At 53.6% G+C, this 23,748-nt stretch overlaps 1 protein-coding gene across 2 annotated transcripts; it reads left to right on the top strand.

Moving 5' to 3' along the window:
- The first annotated feature begins 4,112 nt into the window (after positions 1-4,112).
- TIMM17A (translocase of inner mitochondrial membrane 17A) lies at positions 4,113-15,302 on the top strand. 2 transcript variants are annotated; one of them, XM_068986330.1, is made up of 6 exons: positions 4,113-4,172; positions 8,213-8,311; positions 8,353-8,498; positions 11,810-11,938; positions 12,504-12,614; positions 15,074-15,302. In XM_068986330.1, exons 1-6 carry the CDS (start codon positions 4,147-4,149, stop codon positions 15,157-15,159), a joined length of 597 nt encoding a protein of 198 aa, XP_068842431.1. In that variant the 5' UTR covers positions 4,113-4,146; the 3' UTR covers positions 15,160-15,302. The 2 variants fall into 2 exon arrangements, with proteins under 2 accessions (XP_068842431.1, XP_068842432.1); XM_068986331.1 differs by having other exon boundaries at positions 8,213-8,312; positions 8,435-8,498.
- The last annotated feature ends 8,446 nt before the right edge of the window (positions 15,303-23,748 follow it).

Genomic DNA, 23,748 nt, shown 5'->3' with positions numbered 1-23,748 from the left:
GGAGCTGCAGCCTCCGGAGCCTAGGGCTAGTGGACCCGGGCTGGTCCCGCCAGCGGCCAATAAGGCCCCACAGCGGCCCGGCCCCGGGAGGAGCAGCCAATCCTCGGGGGGGGGCGGGCCGCCTCTCCGTCAGAGCTGTTTGAAACTTGAGGACATTCCAGGGAATCTTGGAGCGCTGTGTGACCAAATTTAGTACAGAGCATTTAGCCTTTTAAAGACAAGGGGGCCACGCAATGAGAAAAAGATACAAAAATGTAGAGGCTGGCAGGAGCAGACGAGAGCCACAGAGAGCCAGGAGAGCGGGCAGGACGCGGGCTCCCCGAGCCGCCAGCCAGGCCTGCCCTGCTCACCGCACATGTGGCGCCCCACCAGGGTGGACGGCGCTGTGGTCAGCGCGTGGCCCACGGTCTCCTTTCTACTGTATTTGGTAATGTGCTGGGGACTCCCCAACTCTGCAGCTCCAAGAAAGCGATGCGATTCCAGAAGCTCCGAGCCACCCCGCCCACCCACTCTTCTCTGCCCAGGAGTGTGCAGGCCTGGCACCGGAGGCTCCAGGCTGGCCCAGACACTTCCCGAGAGAGAGGGACGAAGGAAGCCCTCTGTGTTCCCAGACGGAAAACAGGAGTGTTTGGGGGAGAAAGTGGGACGTGAGGAAGTCAGGGATTTCTGAAAGGGCCGTCGGCCTCCAGATGCTCTGAGGGGGAGGCCTCCAACCTCCCTCGCTGGTCTGCCCCTTCTTCTGCTGGGGCATCTCCTGTGCAGGTGTCGGGAGGAGCCCCCGGCCCTCAGCACGTAGAGATCCAGAGTACGGCCCGGTGCGGTGTGTCTTCAGGGAAATTCAGCTCCGGCCGTTAGGAGGGATCCTGTTGCAACGGTCTGGCAGCTTTTGCTCCGGTGCTTCCACTGCGCGTCCACCTTGCCGTCCTGGACAAGACACAAGGACACTCAGCCTCCCGTCGCAGAGTCTCGAAGTCCCGGGGTCCCCATCGCGCAGCGGCTTCCATCTTCCCTGGTGATGTTCCACCCTAAGCCAGAGAGAGACAGCCACATGTCGGCACTTACTGAGCCCAGGGACCAGCTGGGAGAAAGACTGGCCCTGGCACTGGGGGCCCGCTAGTCTCACTTCGGGATGAGGCCGGAGGGGGAGTGGGCTGGCTGGTGGAACTGGAGTGCAGGGGCGAGCGGGGAGAGGGAGCAGGGGCTTCGGGGCCCCGGGGCTCCTTCTTTTCAGAACACATGCTGATGAGTGCTGACTACGTGACAGGACCGGCGTCTAAGAGCCATGGGTGTTACTAAAGACAGGAAATCAGTGCGTCCTGCCTTCCCGGAGCTTCCAGTCTAGCGGTGAAGACAGTTAACAGACAAATACTTTCAAATAACTTATTGAAAAACAGAGAGCTCACAGAATGTCTCAGAAGAGAAGCGCAGGGGCGGCAGGAGCACGGCAGAGAGGCTAGTTCCACGGTTCACGCTCAGGCTCCCCGGGCAGCTGACCTGGTCCCCTAGGTCCTGGGCCCACTGCTCACCCCACACGGGTTCTGGCCAGCCATCTCCTCCTCTGAGATCCAGCTCCATCATCTGTCAAATAAAGACAGCACTGTGCCAGCCTCGGAGGGTGGCTGTGGGCATCAGATATAAGGTGCGTGGTTAATACAGCTGACGGGCAGTGAGCACACAGTCACCAGCTGCAGGGGTCACGATCGTGCACGCTAACTCTGGGCCTGGGTCCTGTCTCCGTATCCCACCTCCTCTCTCATCCACACGGGCACGCACGAATGTACGTGTGTACACACTCACCGTCCACCTGGTTCTCATCATTCACTTATTCATTCATTCAAGGCTGGTATGTTTATATCCCTCTCCCTCCCCCCGCCCTTCACCGACCAGGCCCTGTAGAGAGATACAAGAGTGATTACAGTGCGGTCATTCTCTTTCAAATGTGAAATCGATTGAGGTAAAAAACACCTACATGTGCTATAAGGGAAAGTATTAATAAAACAGGAGAGGGAAGCAACTGCCCAGAACTCCAGGGAGACACACTAATCTTGTGGGCAGTCAGGCAGCCCCCAGTGGGCACACCAAGGCCCTGGGCTGGCCTAGGGGGCTCAGGGGGCCGTGTGGCCAGAAGTGTCTCTCACTCCCACCCCCCCACCGTCTGTCTGGGCCTCTCTCCCACCCAGAAGAGGCGCCGTCTTCTGTGACCAGAGCTCTGGCACCATCCCAGCCAGCTTCTCGACAGGGCAGGTGAACGCGGCTCTGTTCAGCCCCGAAGCAGGCTTCCTTCTCCTGAGGCAGGGTCACTCGGCCCAGGGCACCTGGTTTCAGAAGTCGTCTCTTCCTGCAGGTTCTAAATTCAAAATATAAAGCAGAGCTTCCACACTTGCAGGGCAGGACTCACAGCCTCCTGATCAAAGAGTGACAGGATTATGGGGCAGCCTGGCCCCCAGAGAAAACCCAGCATCACTGTACCAGAGGGAGGGAAGGCCCGGGACCCCAAACCCTGCCTGAAAGGTGTGGTACAGGTGGCGGGCAGGGAGCTAGACGCAATTAACTAATGCTTAGTGGCTCTCAGCTGGACTGAGTGGACCCAGGAAAGCCACATTTTCAGGACTGTTGGGTGGCAGTATAGTGTGGCAGATAAGGCCGTGTCTCCAGAGGCGAATGACATGGGCTCAAATCTGAAATGTGTGCCCTTGAGTGAGTTATTTACCCTTTCTGAGCTGCAGGAAATGGAAGACAAGAATCCTAGAAGTACCTGGAGAAAGAAGAATGCTCACTGCAAGCACCATGGAGTTATTGAAGACGCCAAATACGATGGCGCACACAAAGCAAGGGACGCTGTGAGCACTTGGTCTGTCTGTACCGTTTACGGCCTCCCCAGCGTCCTCCCCTCAGGGAGGCCGGAGGTTCCTCTGGCGAAGCAGACTCTGTCTCTGAAGCCAGCCCCTGGCCTGGCCCACACTCCTGGGAGGAGCGGAGAGCCCCAAGAGAGAGGGCAGAGGGCATACATCTTCCTGAAAAGAGGGTGGGGGGAGGGGGGAGAGGGCAGAAAAGAGCCCACCTCCCCACCCGCACCCCTGCCCAGCCTAAACCCCCATCAGGCCCCAGTCATAGACCAGAGCCCCAGACCCAGAGCCGGAGGTGGTGCCAGCCTCACTCATCCACAGCCATCAGGCCAGGTGGGGCTGGGGGCGGCGACCTCCTGCTGGGTGGAGCTGTTGAGGCACCCAAGCCTCTGGCTCACTGGAGCTCAACCCACTGGGGAGTAGGACCCTCTAAGGGGATGTCGGTTCTGAAAACGTGCATCCCTCTGCAGGTGTGAGTGTGGAGAAGGCTTCTCCCTTGCATCCTCCACACAAGATGCCATCAGTCTGTGAGCTCACTGTACATCGCTATTACCCTGGAGGACAGACAGTCTGCTCAAGTGAGGGGAGAGAGAGCTGTACCTTTAGTGTCCTGGAGCGTGAAGACCCCTGCTCCAGGGGCAGTCCTGCCTCAGCCTTGTCAGGAGACCTGCTTATAGCAACGGTTTCCAAGGGGAGACCTTCTCATGCTCCGGTGTGTAGAAACCCCCACGGGTCACAGCGTCCCAGATTATCACAAACATTTAAGGGACACCCACTACTTCCCCGCGCTGAGAGTCAAAGGACCTGGGCACTGCCTGCCCTCACGGAGCTCCGGGGAGTCGGTGGGGCCTCACCCACCCAGACGAAGTAGGTAGCATTCATCCACACTTGACAGCCAGGTGCTAGAACAAAGAAACGGGTCCAGGAGTTAGGGGAGCTCTAGCGGAGCGACCCGGGTGGGTGACTTCAGTGATGGGTACCTGGAGCCCCGCCCCGCCCCCGGCACCCTACGCCCCGCCCCCGGCACCCTACGCCCCGCCCCGCCGTCTGCGCCGGAGCCCCGCCCACTCCCAGAGCCCTGCCTTCCGTCAGGAGCCCCGCCCCTCAGCCCCTCCCCCTGAGCCGGGGTCCCGCCCTCGCCCCGCCCGGAGCCCCGCAGCTCAGTTCCCGGCTCCGATTGGCTGCAGCGGGAGGCGGCCAGCCAATCCTCGCAGAGTCTAACGCTCTCCTCCTGGGATCACTTCCGCCGCCGGGCCGGCCCCGCTCTGTTCGCCCGGCATCGCGGAGCCGCGGAGGCAAGATGGAGGAGTACGCGCGCGAGCCCTGGTGAGCCTGCCTGCCGCCTGCCCCGCTGCCGCCTTCGGCCCCCGATCCCCGGGCCCCCGCGCTCCCGGTTCGAGGCCGCTCTCAGCTGCGGGCTGGGCGGCGCCAGGGGCCGTGGGCACCCGGACGTGAGCGGCCGGCTGGGGCCGCCGGAGCTGTTCCCGGTGACCTTGCGGCGGCTCGAGGGCGCCCCGGCTCGTCTGTGTCGCCGCGACCCCTGCCCGGCGGCGTGTGGGGAGCCTCCCCGCTGCCCGCTGGCGATCCTGGGCTCGTCCTTGCGTCCGCGCGGCTCGCCCTGCGAGGGGAGGCGGCGGTGTCCTGGGAGGGTCCGCGTGGCGCGGCGGCTGCGGTCCGGGCGGTGGGGAGCGGGCGGTGGAGGGGGACCCGCGTGGTGGGGACGGGACGGCGCGCCCAGGAGAACGGGGAGAGTAGAGTGTGCTCTCCAAGTCGCCGACAGCGGTCCGTTCGTTCGTCTGTCCCAGGAATGAAAGCGTGGAGGAGTTCAAGCCTTCTGGGGTCAAGAATGACAAATCAGATCTTGTTATTTGAGTTCTTGTGCAAGAGTGCAGGAGCAGGAACCAGGGTGTTCTCCAGCTGTGTGAAAGGGCCCAGGGCTTTGACACTGCCCGAGCTAGCCAGGCTGCTGCTTCGTGCTGTTGTCCTCTCTGAAATGAGACAGAGCGTATGTCTCAGCGCCTCCCAGCTCTTTAAATTTATCTTCTCCAAAGACAGTGGCCCCCCTTCGTGGGTGGTGCTCAGGTGTGCAGGGCTCAGCGTGGCGCCGCCGTTGTCACTTGCTCCTCCGTATGACGTGACGCGGGGCGGTAGGAGGGGGAAATATGTGACTGTGTTGGATTAAAGATTTTAGAATATTAAATTTCCATTCTCTGTTCAGTTTGTTCAGTCTCTAGGTTGTGTCTGACTCTTTGCGAGCCCATGGACGGCCGCACACCAGGCTTCCCTGACCTTCACTAGCTCCTGGAGTTTGCTCAAACTCATGTCCATTGAGTCGATGATGCCATCCAACCATCTCATCCTCTGTTGCCCCCTTCTCCTCCTCCCCTCAGTCTTTTCCAGCATCACAGTCTTTTCCAGTGAGTCAGCTCTTCACACCAGGTGGCCAAAGCTTCAGCTTCAGCCCTTCCAGTGGATATTCAGGGTTGATTTCTTTTAGGATCCATTGGTTTGATGATCTTGCAGTCCACGGGACTCTCAAGAGTCTTCTCCAGCACCACAATTTGGAAGCATCAATTCTTCGGCACTCAGCCTTCTTTATAGTTCAACTCTCACATCTGTACATGAATACTGGAAAAAGCATTGCCTTGACTATACGAACCTTTGTTGGCAAAGTGATGTCTCTGCTTTTTAATACACTGTCTAGGTTTGTCACAGCTTTCCTGAAAAGGGGCAAGTGTCTTTGAATTTCATGGCTCCAGTCATCATTCGCAGTGGTTTTGGAGCCCAAGAGAAGAAAGCCTGTTACTGTTTCTGCTTTTCCGTCTGTTTGATGGGACCCGACGCCATGCTCTTGTTAGTTTTCTGAACGTTGAGTTTTAAGCCAGCCTTTTCACTCTCTCACCTTCATCAGGAGGCTCTTTAGTTCCGTCCTGAGTATATCATAGCTTCATCTTCATCTTACTCTTTGATCACGTGTTCTCAGAAGCCCTTGGTCTGTGGTAGAAAGAACTTGGGGGGTTTGTATTTGAATTGGTTCTATCAATACCTGTGTGATCTTGCTCAAAGCGCTTCATCTCTTAGCCTCTGTTCATCTGTAAAATGGAGAGGAAACAGGAATATTCTTTTGCGAAGTTAAAAGACTAGGCACTCTATAAGGGCCTCCCTGGTAACTCAGATGGTAAAGAATCTGCCTGCAATGCAGGAGACCCGGGTCCAATCCCTGGGTCAGGAAGATCCCCTGGAGTAAGAAATGGCAGCCCACTCCAGTGTTCTTGCCTGGAGAATCCCATAGACAGAGAAGCCTGGTGGGCTGCCGTCCATGGCATGGCAAGAAGTCGGACACGACTGAGCCGCTAACACTTCACTTCATAAGGAAATAGGCTGGCTTTCCAGAAGGTAAGGCTGTTTGCGTCATAAACCACCTAAACCATGTACTGTGCAGCCACTCAGTCTTAGCTGACTCTGCGTCCCTATCCCCATGGACTGTAGCCGTCAGACTCCTCTGTCCATGGAGCTCTCCAGGAGAGAACACTGGAGTGGGCTGCCAGCAGGTCTTCAGGGGATCTTCCCAACTCGGAGACTGAACCTATGTCTCCCACACTGGAAGGAGGATTCTTTACCACTGAGCCACCGGGAAGCCCACCGTATTGGGCATTTTAAAAATGTTAACTTTTGAGCTTGTGACTCGTTATTGGTTCCCTGTTGCCCTGTGTTTGCCTGGCATTTATATTTAGAGTCTGGGCTCAACTTAGCTTTGTGAGGGAACTCCGATTTCCGCAGACGTGGTTCAGAAGCTGTTTCCGTCTTGCATTTGTTTTATTGTATTTTATTTTTTTTCATTTGTTTAGACATCATCTTGTGGAATACTGTGGCTGCTCTCTGATCTGAGTCCTGCTGTTTTTTTTACTGATTTTTACAATGCTCACTTCCGTTCTGATCATAGGATCATTAACCTTTTACAGCTAGTGACTCTCCTTGGCCTTTTTTTTCTTGGCTGCGCCAAGTAGCTTATGGGATCTTACTTCCCCAACCAGGAATCAAACTCGGCCTCAGCAGTGAAAGCACCGAGTCTTAACCCCTGGACCACCAGGGAGCTCAGCTCTATTAATGTTTCTGCCGGTTTGAGGAAAACCCCCTAGCCCTTCTCAGTCTCAGAGCGCTGCCTCCTCACCCTTTAGTGAGAAGCCGCATTGCCCGCGGACTGGGCTGCCTTTAGACTCTGACTTAGTAGGTTGTGGGTGGAGCCTGCCCAGAGCCTGCACCTGCCGGTTTTGCTTTCCAGCTCGTTAAAGGGAGCCTGGGGTAGCCAGGCCGGGAAGCATCCGGCTGACGGTTGGGTGTCTGTCGCATGAGATCTTCATTCCGTACCAGCCTCTGGTTTGTATTAGGCTTGGAGAGGACAAGGTGTTTCAGCCTCAGGGTTTTGTATTTCTATCTGGCAAAGTCAGAAATCACTCATTACTCAGACTCTTCAGCAGCAGTGGCACACTAGACTCTCGTGCTTGAGCAGGTGAATCGCCCACTTCACCCTGGAGATTAGAAAAGACGCTTATTTATGAACTGGACTATTCACAGACTTGGTTTTTTTTCGCCATGCCTTGCAGAATCTTAGTTCCCCAACCAGGGATGGAACCCGGGGCCACCACAGTGAAAGCACTGAGTCCCAACCACAACCACCAGGGGATTCCCATTCCCAGACTAAGTTTTTAGCGAGCCAGATTCCTGGAACATCAGTTCTGTTCCACTGATGGAATCCATCAGATGTCACTGTGCTGCGTGCTCTGGGGAGCTGCATTTGGAGACCAGGTTACAAATTTAACCTCTAATCATCAGATATGAGAGGTTACCAACGTGCTAAGTGGATCGATACAAACTAAAGTTCCAAGTGCTAACGTGGACTCAGTAAACCTGAAAAGAAGTTTTAAAATTTAAATATTAAATGGTGTGTCTTCCTCTGCACTTGTTGAAGCCTGATTCTTTGGGTCTCAGCTTTAAATTTTGCTCCTTCTGAAGAGCTTAGCTTGATCGTGAGGCAGGTGGATCACCGTTTGGTTATGGTGTAATTTCCTAACGCTTGTTAGTTTGCTTTGCACCGTGCCAGCTTAGGGTAGATGCACCAGCAGCTGAGTGAGCGAGGGAGCGCTGTGAACAGCAGGGAGCTGAAGCCAGTTCCCTCCCTCAGCTTGGAGGACTTGGGCGGCGCAGCTCCACCTGTCTGGGATCCTCTTCTCTGTTCTGTGGGCCGGCCGTTCCTGGTTGCCGTGGGCCCTGCACTGGAGTCTGGCGTGTCCCTTGTCAGCAAGGGGTTCTGTGGCTTGTAAATGAGAGCTGTGCTCATCTTGGGCCTTTCTCTTTCCTGTCCGTAGCCCCTGGCGCATTGTGGACGACTGCGGTGGGGCCTTTACGATGGGAGCCATAGGTGGTGGGATCTTCCAGGCAGTCAAAGGCTTCCGCAATTCTCCGGTGGTAAGTGGGTGACCAGTCTCACGGTCCCATCACGTGGTCGCTGTTTGCTAATGTCACTCGGGCCTGTCAGTGGGTTGGAAACATGTTATTCTCCTGACACATCTCCTTTTGTTCCCTTACAGGGAGTAAACCACAGACTACGAGGGAGTTTGACAGCTATTAAAACCAGGGCTCCGCAGTTGGGAGGTAAGCAGAGTGTTGCTGTTTGAACTCCAAACGAGTTTTTCTGTGTTTGTTTGTTTGTTTTAAGATGAAGCTCTGTTTTTTGTTTATTTTTTTCCCCTTTTCTTTTGTAGATTTTACGAGTTAGTGATCTTAGTTAGGTCTAAATAACTGCTTGTCCCCTTCTGAGGGTTCTTGGTCCATGATTCATTCTAACTTAGATTGCAGCGCCCAGCTGGAGCTCTGCCTTCAGAAGCTTGGTGGCGTTCTGCCTCTGTCGGTCTTTGCTTTATTTTCCCCTCTTGTCCAGAAGGAAGACGGTGTGTCCACAGCTTAGGTTTGTGAGTCTGGAGTGATAGTGTCTAGGGTAGCGTGAAGCTGATGAGTATGAGTGGAAGGGTCGGGGTTCGCGAGCGCTTGGTGGGACTGATGGGGCTCCTCCCATCAGCTCCTGGGCGTCAGTGCAGAAGTGGAGGAGATGTCCCTCATGCTCTTTAAGCTTGGTTACTCGGAAGCTGGGAGAAGAGAGGGCAGGAAAGCTGGACGCTTGTGTCTGCTTACAGAGACACCGTCAGGCCAAAGGGACCACGTCCAGCACGGAAGCGGAGCCAGCCCCCAGCCTCCGCTTAGTCTGTGCGGCGGCGGAGATGGTCCCTCTCTCCTCTCTTCATGCGGCAGAAGAGATGGTCTCTCTTTCTCTCTTTGTTTTTATGGCATTTTTTTCTCTTTAGAAGGTGGTAGCAGGCCTGTGCTGTTTATTGGGTGCCTGTCGCGTGCTGAACTTTCCAAGTGCTCCATTGTTTTATTTAGCCCTCATGGCAACACGGAAGGCAAGCAGTAGTATCTTAGCGGAGGAAATGGAGGCTCCAAGGTTGACGTGATGGTGTATCTGTTTCCTGTTCTTCCCACTGTGATAGTTGGACACCTTGGAGAGTAAACTGACTCATTTTCCTCTGGTCTAATGGTTACCACGTTGTTCAGGGGTGATAAGTAGTAAAGACGTACACACCCCACCCTGACATTCGATAAATGCAGAGGCCCTGTGAGTGTGAACAGGTGTCTTGAGAGGCTGCTTCTATCACATGCGTTTTCACTGAATAAAAGAACAGGTGACTGTCGCAGCCAGGGTCGGCCTAAGGGGCTGTAGCAGCTGAACACGCGATGGGACCGAAAACAGATGTACAAACTGAGGAAACCTGAATTCAGTACGGACGCCAGTTAGTAATGTACCAGGTTTGGGACTTCCTGGCGGTCCAGTGGTTAGGGACCTGCCTTGCAGTGCGGGGGACACGGGCTCAATCCCCGGTCAGGGATGCACAGGGCGGCTGGGCCCGCCGCCACAGCTGCTGCGGCCGTGCATGCGCCGAGAGCCCAGACTGCAAGAGGGGAGGCCGCCACGGGGAGACCGCCGCCCACGGCAGCTGGAGGGGAGCCCCCCGCAGCTGGAGGGGAGCCCCCACAGCTAGAGAGGAGCCCCCTCAGCTAGAGAGGAGCCCCCTCAGCTAGAGAGGAGCCCCCCACAGCTAGAGAAAGCCCTCACCCAGCGAAGAAGACCCCGTGCAGCCAAAATGAATGAATTAAAAAACATTATTTAAAATAAATACAAATACTGGGATGCACTTCGAATTTAGTTCAGGGAGTATAGACTGAGCTCTTCCAGCCAACTCCTGGGAAGGGCAATGTGGGAGAGCCATAGCTGTGTCCTGAAAGGTCTATTTCCAGAGCGGAACCAAGATGTTTTGACACGTTCCCGTTCTTCCAGCCCGTCTGTGCACCTGGACTCGTCCCGAGTGTAGTCAGCCGTTCCTTCCCGTCGAGAACAGTACTTAGAGGCACAGTCTGGGCCCTAGCATCGTTGCCGTGGGCTGTGGCCGTTCCCAGGCCTTCTTAGGAGTGCCCTGTGTATGTACTTATGTGCACGTGGGCCCTCTAACTGCTTAAGCACACGCACACGTTTAGACCTGTCTTCTGTGTGTCTGTCTGCATTGGAAGTCGGGTTCACAGTGACAGTCCTGATTCCAGTCCAGGCCCACAGAGTCCTCCTCCTTTCTCCCTTTGTACACCTTCCTCCCTGCCCGACACCCTTCGACGTGGGCACGTGGACCCCCGTGCCTGGGAGCATCCCTCCTGTGGACCCCTGCTCACCTGCCCTGGCCGCGGCTGCCCTCTCGGGCCCCCGTCTGCATGGACCAGTCGCCATTCTCGTCGGCCCCTGGCTCACTCTGACAGGCATCCTTGGGGTGGGAGGTTCAGACCTTGAGGAGGAGTGGAGCGGGCGGGCCTCGTGTGAGTGTGGTCAGGTGACTGACACGCCTGGGCGTCGTCTCTCGCAGGGCAGGGCCCCCCTGAGCTGGAAGGGGTGACTCAGTCCTGTCATCTGGAGTGTCTGGTGCATGGCCAGCGGTGAGCAGGCTGTTGCTCAGCTGACTGGTGGTAGCGTGCGGGGAGGAACAGAGGTCTGCTGATCGGGCTCAGGCCCTGGCCCTGGCCAGCCCACCCCTGCGTCCGGAGGTCTCGGAGGGTGCGGGGTCCCAGCACGGGGGCTCCTCACATCCTTTTTCCTACTTTTTAAATTGTAGTAAATACCAGAACCCTTTCTGTGGAGCGCACGCCGTGCGCTCACATTAGAAGACTTGGAAAACAAAAGCACAAAGAAGCTGACTCACCTGTTACCATCTGTTACCATCAGCCCCTGGAGCTGCGGACAGCGGAGAGCTCGGTGTCTCCTTCCCAGATTCCGCGTGCACTCCTACACTCGTACGTGTGGGTGCTTGTCGTTTTTACAAACCAGTCACCGTCTGGGAAGAGTTTCAGGGTGAAGCAATCTGACTGAGGGTTGCTTTCAGCTTCATGCTTGAGGAGTGAAGGTGGAAAGGAGTGGGGAAGGCAGTCTCCGTCCCTCGCGGCGGCTCCATAAGTCTTGCCACTCACGCTGCCCTGTGCTCTGAGTCTGTGACGCACTGCAGAGGACCTGGGCGTCTTCTCTGTTCTCACTGCTGACTTTCAGAGAGCAGGTGCTTAGTGGCTCTGACTGAAGAAAAGGAAGAGACGGAAGGGGGAGCTGTGGTAAAGGACGGAAGGCAGGTGCACACGCTCCGCCGAAGCGGCTCTGAGTGTGCGGAGCCCGGCCCGCCGAGGCTTCGGGCCGCGGCTGCTCACTGATACAGCCCGAGCTTTGTTAAAAAGACACGCACTCTGACTCTTGTTCAGCCCTTAGTTAGAGTGCGGGAATTTAAGAACATGGTGAGTGTTGTTGTTTAAGCTTGTTTTTGACTATAACGTTTAAAATGTAAGGTTAGAACAATGAAGTGTGTTTTGTTCCTTTAATTAAACAGGGAGCTTCGCGGTTTGGGGAGGCCTGTTTTCCATGATTGACTGCAGTATGGTTCAGGTCAGAGGGAAGGAAGACCCCTGGAACTCCATCACGAGTGGCGCCTTGACCGGAGCCATCCTGGCGGCGAGAAGTAAGACGCGCAGGCCTGTAGCAGCGGAACCGAGCCTCATGGCAGCCGGTTTAGTGTGGGTGCAGGTGTGAACTGGGCAAAGGGGAGGGATCTGTCACTTGGAATGTTGAGCGTGTGAGCACCTAGAGCTCCGACCAGTAACCGCCGAGGTCGGAGCCGCTCACGGTCCGGTTCCCCCCGAGCAGCTGTGACCGGGCCTCTCCCCCCTGGGTCTGCACTGAGCTGTGGACCTGCCGCACAGCGCTGTCAGCATAGAGCGCAGAACCTTCTGGGTCCCGGGGTTAGAGCAGCCCGGAGCTCCTCTGGGCCGGGGGGTGAGCCGGGGTCACCGGGGGGCGAGCGTGTGGTCTTTGTGGGTCGTGACGCCTCTGTCACAAGCACTCGACTCTACCGGCACAGCCCGAGAGCCACTGCCGACTGCACGTGAGCGCACGTGCGTGTTGTTCCGATAAAACTTTATTTGCATAAGCAGGCCGTGAGCTGGGCTTGGCCTGTGGACGGTCTGTCTGTCCGTGCCCTGACGCTAACCTGGATCTCTATCTCCCTCCCCCACCAACGCCCTCAGACGGGCCAGTGGCCATGGTCGGGTCGGCTGCCGTGGGTGGCGTTCTCCTGGCTCTCATCGAAGGCGCTGGCATCTTGTTGACACGCTTTGCGTCTGCCCAGTTTCCCAATGGTGAGTCGTCTCTCTGGTAGCACACAGCCCAGGCATTTGGAATGAAACAGAGTCTGTCTGCTCAGACGTGGCCGTCTGAGCTCCATGCACGATGGGCGCGTGTACTGAGCTCGGTGAGGAGTGTGGGCGCAGGGGCAGTTCTGGTTGAAAAGGTCAGTGTGGGCGCAGTGGACTGTGTGTGTTCAGAGGAGCACTGAGCTTGGCGCGACGGCAGATGGCCTGCCCTGACCTTGCTCATAGATGTCAGGCCTCGTCAGCACTCGTTTGCTTCTTGTAAGAAATTGCTGATCATTTTAGAGCTGTGTGAAGGGAGATCCTGTAGCTATGGGAGGCTCATGGTGGCCAGCCTGTGTCCTGTGCGTGTGTGTGTGCGCGCGCGTGTGCGCGTGTGTGCGTGTGTGTGCGCACGTGTGCACTGGCCACCGGGGGCAGTGGGCACGTGGGAGGCTCATGGTGGCCAGCCTGTGTCCTGTGCATGTGTGTGTGTGTGTGCGCGGGCGTGCACTGGCCACTGGGGGCAGTGGGCACGTGGGAGGGCCATGGTGGCCAGCCTGTGTCCTGTGTGTACGCGCATGTGTGTGCGTGTGTGTGTGCGGGCATGCACTGGCCACCGGGGGCAGTGGGCACGTGGGAGGCTCATGGTGGCCAGTCTGTGTCCTATGTGTGTGTGCGCGTGTGTGTGTGTGTGTGCACATGTGTGTGTGCGTGCGTGCAAGCACTGGCCACTGGGGGCAGTGAGCACGTGGGAGGCTCATGGTGGCCAGCCTGTGTCCTGTGCTGTGTGCTGTGTGTGTGTGTGTGCGTGTGTGTGCACGCACGTGCACTGGCCACCGGGGGCAGTGGGCACGTGGGTCTGGCACATGCTCAGAGGAGTGAGGCGAGACCTGGGGGTGGTGCTTCTTGGGGCGGGTGACCCCTGGTCGGGGGCTCGCTCTGGAGCTGGCAGGGAGAGCTGTTGACGCTGGGAGTGTGGCATGGTGCTGCCTGCCCCTCCTGTCCAGTGCCGGGGAGCGTGGAAGGCTGGGCCACCAGCGCCCGCGACGTGGCCAGGCGGTGTCTGCTCCACAGTCAACATGTGCGGGTTCCTGGAAATCAGAAAACGCGAGTTGTCTCAACAGGGACATCCCTTGACCTCGTAAGGCAGCAGAAAGACACAGGATCATCGAGTGGGGATGGCGGTTGAAAGTTACCTTTGGAGCTCGGAAAATATCTGTCCCAGAGCTCGGAGCTGGTCACAGCTTCCAGTTCAGTTCGGTTTCCCTGATGTGGGGTCTTCTGCGGCAGGGCTCCCACAGGCCTGCTCAGCGCGCCAGTGGGTGACCCAGGTGACCCCTGGCCCTCACGCCTCCTTCTGTTTTCAGCCATCAGATCTTAATATTCTGTAGTGATTTTGCTTTTGCTTTTCAGTTTAACGCTTTAGTTTGAAAGATTTCACATAAAACATCAGAAAAGTTGCATATTTTCAGGAATTCGGAAATTGACGTAAGGAGAGGTCAGTCACACGATCTTGTGGGAGCGAGTCTTGTTTCCCTCGCTTTAGGCTTCTGTCCTCAGAAGGAAAAGCCGAAGGAAATGCTGTTGAGCTTAGACTGAGATGTTTCCAAAAAGCTTTGTGGGGGCGGAAGTATTTGGAACGTTAATTGTGTGTTTCCAATTAACTTACATGAAAAATTCTTAAAAAATAAAACTGAATCCAGATGGTAACAAGGGTTATTTTTGGTTTATCTTTTTCACCCAGTGTCTCCTCCAGCTTTCTGGAATGAACATATTTTAGAGTGAAGAAGAGCAATCACTGGGGTGAATGGAGCTCTGGAAAGAGCCCTCTTTGCTGCAGGCCCCTTCCCCCAGCCCTCCAGCCTGCCCTCATGCGCCTGAGGGAAGCAGGCGTGATCACCGCCGTCACAGGCTCTCTGTTAAAGAGCCATGTTCTTCCTTGGGTCAGGGAGGCTGTGCCCCCCTTCGAAAGCACCAGCTGCTGCACTTAGCGTCTGTGTAAGCTGGGGGCGGGCCTGTCTTCCCATTGCAGAACCTGCTTCTTGCATGCATCAATGTATAGATTGTATTACTGAGTTCTCTTGAAATATGACTGAAGTACTTAAACTTTGTGAAAATAATTTTAAATAGCTACTGAAAAATATGTCGGGAGATGTGAGAGATTGGTGCGGTCTTGACACGGCAGCTCGCTCAGCAGTTGCTTTAAAACTGGCGTGCTGCCCCTTGCTGTCACTAGGCCATCTGACTGTGAGGAGCGTGTAGAGCCGTCCATCGGGGGTGGGGGAGCTGCCTATGCTGGCACCGAGGAGGCGGGCTCGTGGGAGTCGAGCAGCCCCACAAACGTTCGATTACAGCTCGAATGTAGCAGGATTTCTTTTTGAGTTGATTGATTTGCTCTCTACAGAGACTTGTTCCTTCAAACCACATAGTATTTAGGTGGCATCTAACTTCTCTCTGAACTGCAGGGCCTCCGTTTGCTGAAGACCCCTCCCAGCTGCCTTCTGCGCAGTTGCCAGCCTCGCCCTTCGGGGAGTATCGGCAGTACCAGTAGGACTTCCCTCCCGGACTTGCACAGAGTGAGCTCAGTCTGAGGAAGGATGTCGGAAGATCACGTTCAGTCTGGTTCTGAAACCGCGGTGGGGACAACTGTGGCCAAACAGGCTGTGAAGAGACTTTCAGCACCTTTTTCTATTTAAAGGAACATGGTTGGGGTGGCGGGTGGGGTGGGGTGGGAATCTTAAAAGATAATACATTTATTTATTCACACTTGGATTGCATTTGTGATCAAAATAAATGTCTAAAATCCTTAGAAGGAAACACAGTGACTGCTTAGAAGGTGAAAGACCGCACGGCAAACAACCACGAAGCGTGACTTTCCTCGGGGGCTTGTCGGCCTGTCTTTGCTCTGTTAGTCGAATAATAAAAAATGCTTGGAGATTGCCCTCTCTTTTAGGATGAGTTGTAGAGTTCTGCTTTTCATCCTCAAATTCCGACAAGGCAGAGTCCACTGAAGACTGCGCGCAGCGGCCCGCAGGTCCGTGCATGGCGCGCGCCGCCCGCTGGGCGCCGCTTGGCCTTCCCCCTGCGGGTGCAGCTGCGTCCTGGTTCGTGGGTGTTGGCGGCAAGACGCGAACTCCTCACCTTCGAGGCTTCTGGGTTTCGATCCTTAATCATCAGCAAAGCTTCCTTCCAGTAAACCCAGCTCTGTGTCAGAGGTTCGCGGAGCAAGTAATAGCGCTGGAGAAGGCTGGTGTCTCCTGTGCTTTCTGTGCTGGAAAGTATATGAAGTCCAGGTTGTTGCAGTGTGTGGCAAGCCCTTGAAGCTGATCTTTGTAAGGGGTGTCCTCTGCGGTCTGGTTGGGACTAGAAACAGATTGGCAGCTCAGAATCGGCCACTTTGCTGGTGGTGGAAATGCCCAGTGGCCCTCCAGAAGACAGGCTGTGGCTCTTCCCCATTGCCTGCCCGGTGTGACTGCCGTGTGTGTGGTGAGCTCAGTGCTGCATACGTAGCAAGCACTGAATTTACTCATGCTGGTTTGAGCTTTGTGTGGTAAAATACGCAGGACGTAATGCTTCTTTTAACCATTAAATATACAAGTAGGTGGAATATGAAACAGCGCATCAACCACCTTTAGCATCCCAGAACTTCTGCAGCAGCAGCTGGTGGGTGGTAAGCCCCCCAACCCCACCCCGCCCCCCAGCTTCCGGCAGCACACGTCTGCCTCTCCTGGGCACCTCGCGTAAGCAGAGCCTGTGGCTTCTGCCTGCCTGCGTTGCTGTTCGTCTAGGCCGTCATTGATGCCTTTGGGCGGCTGAGTAATAACACCGCATCGCAGGCAGAGACCACATTTCATCCCTCCATTCTTCCGTGATGGACATTTGAGTGATGCTGCTGTGGACATGGGCGTGTGGCTGTCTGAGTCCCTGCTGGTGGCTCTTCGGGGCACATTCCTAGGAGTGGGACTGCTGTGGGTGTGGTGATTCTGTGCTCAGCTTCTGAGGAAGCGCCACACTCTCCCACAGTCGCTGCACCATGTGACGTTTCCACCAGCAGCGCACAAGGCTTCCAGTTTCCTACACTCTCGCCAGCGTTTTCCTCTATAGCCAGGCTAGTGCCTGTGAGGTGTATCTCATTGTGGTTCTGACTCGCGTTCTCCCGGTGACTGACGACGCTGTACTTCTTAGCCATTTGTGAGTATCCGGGGTTTGTCTTTGAATCTGTAGCTGGTTTAACTTCCAGGTGTGAATGTAAGGAGGCTTCATCACAGGAACAGCTCAAAGCTGAGGGCGTGTAGGGAAGATGCTTTATGTTTCTTAAGGTCCCCAAACTCCTCGTAAACGGGGCATCGGTTTGGAAAGCAAGTTCCTTGCTTGTGAATTCAGAGTCTCTGGGGTATGTGTGTGATGCTAGCATGTTTTTCCATTTTACTGGTCAACTCAGCATCTCTGAAGCGATCCTTGGGTACGGATGAGTTTTCTAGAATGAGGGGTGGGTGGAAGAGGAGAGCCCTGAAAAAGATGGAAGGCCAGTTCTTTTTGATTCCACCACATGCAGGACAGCAGGTGGGAGCCCGGAAACCTTCCTAGTTGTTTCCCAGCTTCTTGCTTCCCTTGGACGCCCCTGTCTGCCCCAGACTTAGAAGGACTTCTGTTCTCAGAAAGCCTGGCTGCCCCCTGCCCATCCCCTCACCTGCTGGAGCTGGCCCAGGCTAGTGGGTCCCTCTCTCACGTGCCCAGTGCGGAGATAGGGGGCGAGGAGGGAGGCAAGGGGGAGGCAAGCGTCACTCCTCATTCTCCTCCTGGAAGCTCCTGTCGTCCTTCCCAGGCAGCAGAGCGTGTCCTCCAGTGCTGTGTCCTCTGACCATCTGTCGGTGGGCATGTCTGTGAGCCCCCGCCCCCCGCCCGCATACCCTGCTGGCTGCTTCCTGGCGATTCGGTTTCCCCCTCCTCCTTTTCCCCCAACATGTTTTCAGTGAAAATAGCAAACCTGTAAAGTTGGGGTTCACAGTGAACACGTGTACCCAGCACCCAGATCCTATGACTGACTTTACAATACTTTAATTTACCATTGCCTACCTGCTCACCTATCCCCCGCTTTCTAATAAAATTGAAGTTTATGAAGTCCATTGATAAGCATTGTAAGATTATTTTAAAGTTTAGAGAATACTAGAAACCAGGTAGGTTATAGATTCTAATATCTTAAAAAATACTGATTTGAAATGTTTAATAAATACTCTGAAACTAATTTTGGTGTACGAGAGCCCAGAGTAAAAGGAAAAGTCACCAAATTTGTTCCAATTGCCAAGATAAACGTGGAAACAGGAAGGAATTTTTCTCTGGGTGTTTTTCTGGAAGAATGGAGTCAGTTCCTCAGTTTCAAGGTTGAAGCGCCCATCTGCTTCTCCCATTTTCCCTTAGTATCTTCCACTGTGTGTGAAATTGGCTTGAAATAGTGAATTTCTGAGTCAGGCTGAACACGTGGGTGCCGCGCGCACCGGCTGTCGGCCCGGCCGGCGTGGCCGCTGCGCCACCCTGCGGTGCCTGGTGGAAGCGCACGGTACCCCGCAGCTGCTTGGGCCTCGAGCGCAGCAAAAGGCAGCCACCGAGGCCCGCGGGCCAGATTCAGCCTGCCGCCTCTTTCTGCGTGATCTGTGAGCGAATAATGGACTCAAAGTTTCTAGAATCATTGAAAAAAAAGAACCAGTTTCATGGTACCTCGACATGACATGAGGATCCCAGGTCCACGGAGGGCCCTGCCTCCACGTGGTCAGTGGCTGAGCTCATACGCCAGTGCAGTTTAGTGACCGGCATCAGAGACGCCCAAGCCAGGAAGTGTTTGCTCTTTTTTTTTTTTTGGCCTTTGGGCATACAGGATCTCAGAGTCTTAACCCCTGGATAGCCAGAGAAGTCCATATTTGCCCTTTACATGAAAAAAGGTGTCGACTTCTGTCAGAGCAATTAAAAGTGAGAATGATTTTTTTGTCTGTACTGATTACACTTCTAGCACACCTTTTTTTTGTGTGGACCCAAACTGAAAGTAGTCAGGCCGGAGATGGCAAAAGTGAATGTCGACATTTTAGGAATCAGCGAACTAAGTGGATGGGCTGGAATGGGTGGATTTACTGCAGATGACCATTATATCTACTACTGCGGGCAGGAATCCCTTAGAGGAAATGGAGTAGCCATCACAGTCAACAAAAGAGTCCGAGATGCAGTACTTGGATGCAATCTCAAAAACGACAGAATGATCTCTGTTTCCAAAGCAAATCATTCAGTATCACAGTATTCCAAATCTGTGCCCCAACCAGTAATGCTGAAGAAGCTGAAGTTGAACGATTCTGTGAAGACCTACAGGACCTTCTAGAACTAACACCCAAAAAAGAGGTCCTTTTCCTTATAGGGGACTGGAATGCAAAAGCAGGAAGTCAAGAAACACCTGGAGTAACAGGCAGATTTGGCCTTGGAGTACAGAATGAAGCAGGGCAAAGGCTAACAGAGTTTTGCCAAGAGAACGGACTGGTCACAGCAAACACCCTCTTCCAACAACACAAGAGAAGACTCTACACATGGACATCACCAGATGGTCAACACCGAAATCAGATTGATGATATTCTTTGCAGCCAAAGGTGGAGAAGCTCTATACAGTCAGCAAAAACAAGATCGGAAGCTGACTGTGGCTCAGATGATTATACAGTGGAAGTGACAAATAGATTCAAGGGATTAGATCTGACAGAGCGTCTGAAGAACTATGGACAAAAGTTCATGACATTGTACAGGAGACAGGGATCAAGACCATCCCCAAGGAAAAGAAATGCAAAAAGGCAAAATGGCTGTCTGCAGAGGCCTTACAAATAGCTGTGAACAGAAGAGAAGTGAAATGAAGTCGCTCGGTCGTATCCAACTCTTTGCGACCCCATGCACTGTAACCTACCATGCTCCTCCGTCCATGGGATTCTCCAGCCAAGAGTACTGGAGTGGGTTGCCATTTCCTTCTCCAGAGGATCTTCCCAACCCAGGGATTGAACCCGGGTTTCCCGCATTGAAGGCAGACGCTTTACCATCTGAGAATAGCAAGGAGAGATAGGAAAGCCTTCCTCAGCGATCAATGCAAAGAATTAGAGGAAAACAACAGAATGGGAAAGACTAGAGATCTCTTCAAGAAAATTACAGATATCAAGGGAACATTTCATGCAAAGATGGGCTTGATAAAGGACAGAAGTGGTATGGACCTAACAGAAGCAGAAGATATTAAGAAGAGGTGGCAAGAATACACAGAAGAACTGTACAGAAAAGATCTTCATGACTCGGATAATCACGATGGTGTGATCACTCACCTAGAGCCAGACACCCTGGAATGTGAAGTCAAGTGGGCCTTAGAAAGCATCACTACGAACAAAGCTAGTGGAAGTGATAGAATTCCAGTTGAGCTATTTCAAATCCTGAAAGATGATGCTGTGAAAGTGCTGCACTAATATGCCAGCAAATTTGGAAAACTCAGCAGTGGCCACAGGACTGGAAAAGGTCAGTTTTCATTCCAATGCCAAAGAAAGGCAATGCCAAAGAATGTTCAAACTACTTCACAATTGTACTTATCTCACATGCTAGCAAAGTAATGCTCAAAATTCTCCAAGCCAGACTTGAACAGTACCTGAACCGTGAAATTCCAGATGTTCAGGCTGGATTTAGAATAAGCAGAGGAATTGCCAACATCCACTGGATCATGGAGAAAGCAAGAGAGTTCCAGAAAAACATCTATTTCTGCTTTATTGACTATGCCAAAAACATCTATTTCTGCTTTATTGACTTAGACTGTGTGGATCACAATAAACCATGGAAAATTCTTCAAGAGATGGGAATACCAGACCACCTGACCTGCCTCTTGAGAAACCTGTATGCAGGTCAGGAAGCAGCAGTTAGAACTGGACATGGAACAACAGACTGGTTGCAAATAGAAAAAGGAGTACGTCAAGGCTGTATATTGTCACCCTGCTTATTTAACTTCTATGCAGAGTACATCATGAGAAACACTGGGCTGGAAGAAGCACAAGCTGGAATCAAGATTACTGGGAGAAATATCAATAACCTCAGATATGCAGATGATACCACCGTTATGGCAGAAAGTGAAGAGGAACTAAAAAGCCTCTTGATGAAAGTGAAAGAGGAGAGTGAAAAAGGTGGCTTAAAACTCAACATTCAGAAAACGAAGATCATGGCATCCGGTCCCATCACTTCATGGCAAATAGATGGGGAAACAGTGGAAACAGTGTCAGACTTTATTTTTCGGGGCTTCAAAATCACTGCAGAATGGTGATTGCAGCCATGAAATTAAAAGACGCTCCTTGGAAGAAAAGTTATGACCAACCTAGCTGGACACGACTGAGTGACTTCACTTTCATGCATTGGAGAAGGAAATGGCAACCCACTCCAGGGTTCTTGCCTGGAGAATCCTAGGGACAGGGGAGCCTGGTGGGCTGCCGTCTCTGGGATCACACAGAGTCAAACACGACTGAAGTGACTTAGCAGCAGCAGCCGACAGCATATTAAAAAGCAGAGACATTACTTTGCCAACAAAGGTCTGTCTAGTCAAAGCTGTGGTTTTTCCAGTAGTCATGTATGGATGTGAGAGTTGGACTATAAAGCTGAGCGCCAAAGAATTGATGTTTTTGAACTGTGGTGTTTGAGAAGACTCTTGAGAATCCCTTGGACTGCAAGGACATCCAACCAGTCCATCCTAAAGGAATTCAGTCCTGACTGTTCTTTGGAAGGACTGATGCTGAAGCTGAAATTCTAATACTTTGGCCACCTGATGTGAAGAGCTGACTCATTTAAAAAGACCCTGATGGTGAGAAAGATTGAAGGCGGGAGGAAAAGGGGACGACAGAGGATGAGATGGCTGAATGGCATCACTGACTCAATGGACATGAGTTTGAGTAAACTCTGGGAGTTGGCGTGCTACAGTCCATGGGGTCGAAGGGTCAGAAACTGACTGACTGAACTGAACTGAAGTTCCTCTCTGGCCTCATCTTTCTGTCTTGGGAACTTGTTTGGACACATCTTACACGGTAGGATATATGGGTGGTCCTGGGTGGCGTTAGAGGAGAGGGCCCTGAGCTTTTGCAGTGGGCAGTAGCGCCCCTTCTCTTTGCCCTCAGAAAGGCATTACACAGGCTACACTACCTGGGCAGTGTGACTCCCTTTGTTCCAAAGCGAGACCCTGTCTCTGTCTTGACAGGCATCAGCCAGAGGGTGCCAGCCTGGCCCCGGGGACTCGAGTCGTGCGCCCCATCCTGCGTGCAGTCAGACCATTATGATGAGCTGACTTGCCCTCTGCTCCAGGTGAGGTGCCGTCTCTACAGGCGTCTCCACCACACGGTCCCGAACAAAGGGCGTTCGGCGCTACCTGCAGCTGTGCAGGCGAGCGTGTGAGCCACGGAGAGCTGGGTCCCTTGTTGGCTGTAGCTTGAGTGCTCTGTGGTTACAGGAATGCTCTGTGTGCCCTTGAGTCTCTTATTTGTTGGCAGCTTTTCATGGCCTGTCTGTGGTTAATTTTGCGTGTTTTCTCTAATGGTTAGGTGCAAAGTTAGGCGTGTGTTGATGAGGTAAAGATGGTGACTTTAAGTTTTTACTGAATCCTGGCATGCGGGATCTTCGCTGCACACACAGACTGCCCAGCTGTGGCTCAGCCTCAGTAGTTACGGCATGCAGGCCTAGCTGTCCTGTGGCCTGTGGGGTCCTAGTTCCCCAAGCAGGGATCAAACCTGCTTTGATCAAACCTTGCTCTGGATTGCTTAACCACTGGAGCACCCGGGAAGTCCCAAGACTGAGATTTCTGTGCAGATCTTTTAGGTCAGTGTAACTTTTGTCTGATCTGTTAATTACTGGGCAACGTAAGTAAGTGTCTCACTGGCGGATTTGCCCATTCTCCGTTGTAATTCTGTCAATCTTTGCTTCCTGCATTTTGAGGCTACACTACTAGGTACCTCTCCTACTAGTACACGGTTATACTTTCAGAGCACTGGCACGCAACCCATACCTGGGTATTTATGAGCTCTGCCCCATCCCAAGCTTCTGCCTCCCCCAGCCTGGGGCGACTGCCAGCCTGTCCAGCTTGCTGCTTTTTCTCCCCTTGCTTCCCTGGTGGCTCAGACGGGAAACACCTCATGCAGTGCAGAAGGCCCAGGCCTGATTCTGGGTCAGAAAGATCAATGGCTGCCCGCTCCAGCACTCTCGCCTCGGGACCCCACGGACGAGGAGCCTGGTGGGCTGTGGTCCATAGGGCCGCGGAGAGTCGGCTCTCGCCTGGGGAACCCCGAGGACGAGGAGCCTGGTGGGGCCGCGGAGAGTCGGACACGCCTGTGGGGCCGACAGCACTTTCACCTCTACATTTTCTCCTGTTGGTGGGTTTGTGAGTTACACTAATTCTATATTCTTTAGGTGGTTTTCTTGAAAATATACCTAAGAAAGAAATCACAGGGCTTCTCTGATAGTCCAGCAGTTAAGACACTGAGCTTCTAATGCAGGGGGCACAGGTGTGATCCCGGGTCAGTGAACTTTAAGATCCCTACATGCCATGCACTGCAGCCAAAAAAGAAAAAAAATCTTATTCATCCCTAAATCTACTCTCCTCCTAATAATCCAAGGAGCTTCAACATCAGTGACCTTTTTTTTTTTACCCTCTTGCATACATTTATTAAGAAAAAAGATATTTTGGCTGCTTCATGCAGCATGCAGGACCCTAGTTCATACAGAGGCTGCTACGTGCAGGTCTCAACAGAAGCGCACCGCAGAACGGAGTGAGCTGAAGGTAGATGTGCTGCGTGACTGCCCTCGGTGCCGCAGAAGGGTGGTTTTCTGAAGTTTTCGGGATTTCCCTAGCCAGTAAGTTAGAAAAGAAAGAGAAAAAAAGGAAGAAAACGAACTTTGACCTTATGTGGAATTTCAAAATATCTACCATCAGCATTTCAGAAGATAAGATGCATTTAATGCTGTGAAACTAGGAGGCACATGCCAGGATGCTGTTTCCTTTATGGGAAACTCCCTACATTGTCTCTTAAAATTTCATTTCCTAATCGGGAAGATCCCCTGGAGGAAGAAATGACAACCCACTCCAGTATTCTTGCCTGGAAAAGGCTATGAACGG

The sequence above is a fragment of the Capricornis sumatraensis genome, chromosome 14, assembly GCF_032405125.1.
Source record: "Capricornis sumatraensis isolate serow.1 chromosome 14, serow.2, whole genome shotgun sequence".
Taxonomy (NCBI): Eukaryota; Metazoa; Chordata; class Mammalia; order Artiodactyla; family Bovidae; genus Capricornis; species Capricornis sumatraensis.
This window is presented reverse-complemented; position numbering and strand designations above follow the sequence as displayed.

Bases quoted from the DNA above. Each gene is read 5' to 3' on its own strand.
- TIMM17A (XM_068986330.1), top strand. From the start codon at position 4,147: ATGGAGGAGTACGCGCGCGAGCCCTG. The intron at 4,173-8,212 runs GTGAGCCTGCCT...TCCTGTCCGTAG, and splicing joins GAGTACGCGCGCGAGCCCTG to CCCCTGGCGCATTGTGGACG. The intron at 8,312-8,352 runs GGTAAGTGGGTG...ATCACGTGGTCG, and splicing joins GGCTTCCGCAATTCTCCGGT to CTGTTTGCTAATGTCACTCG.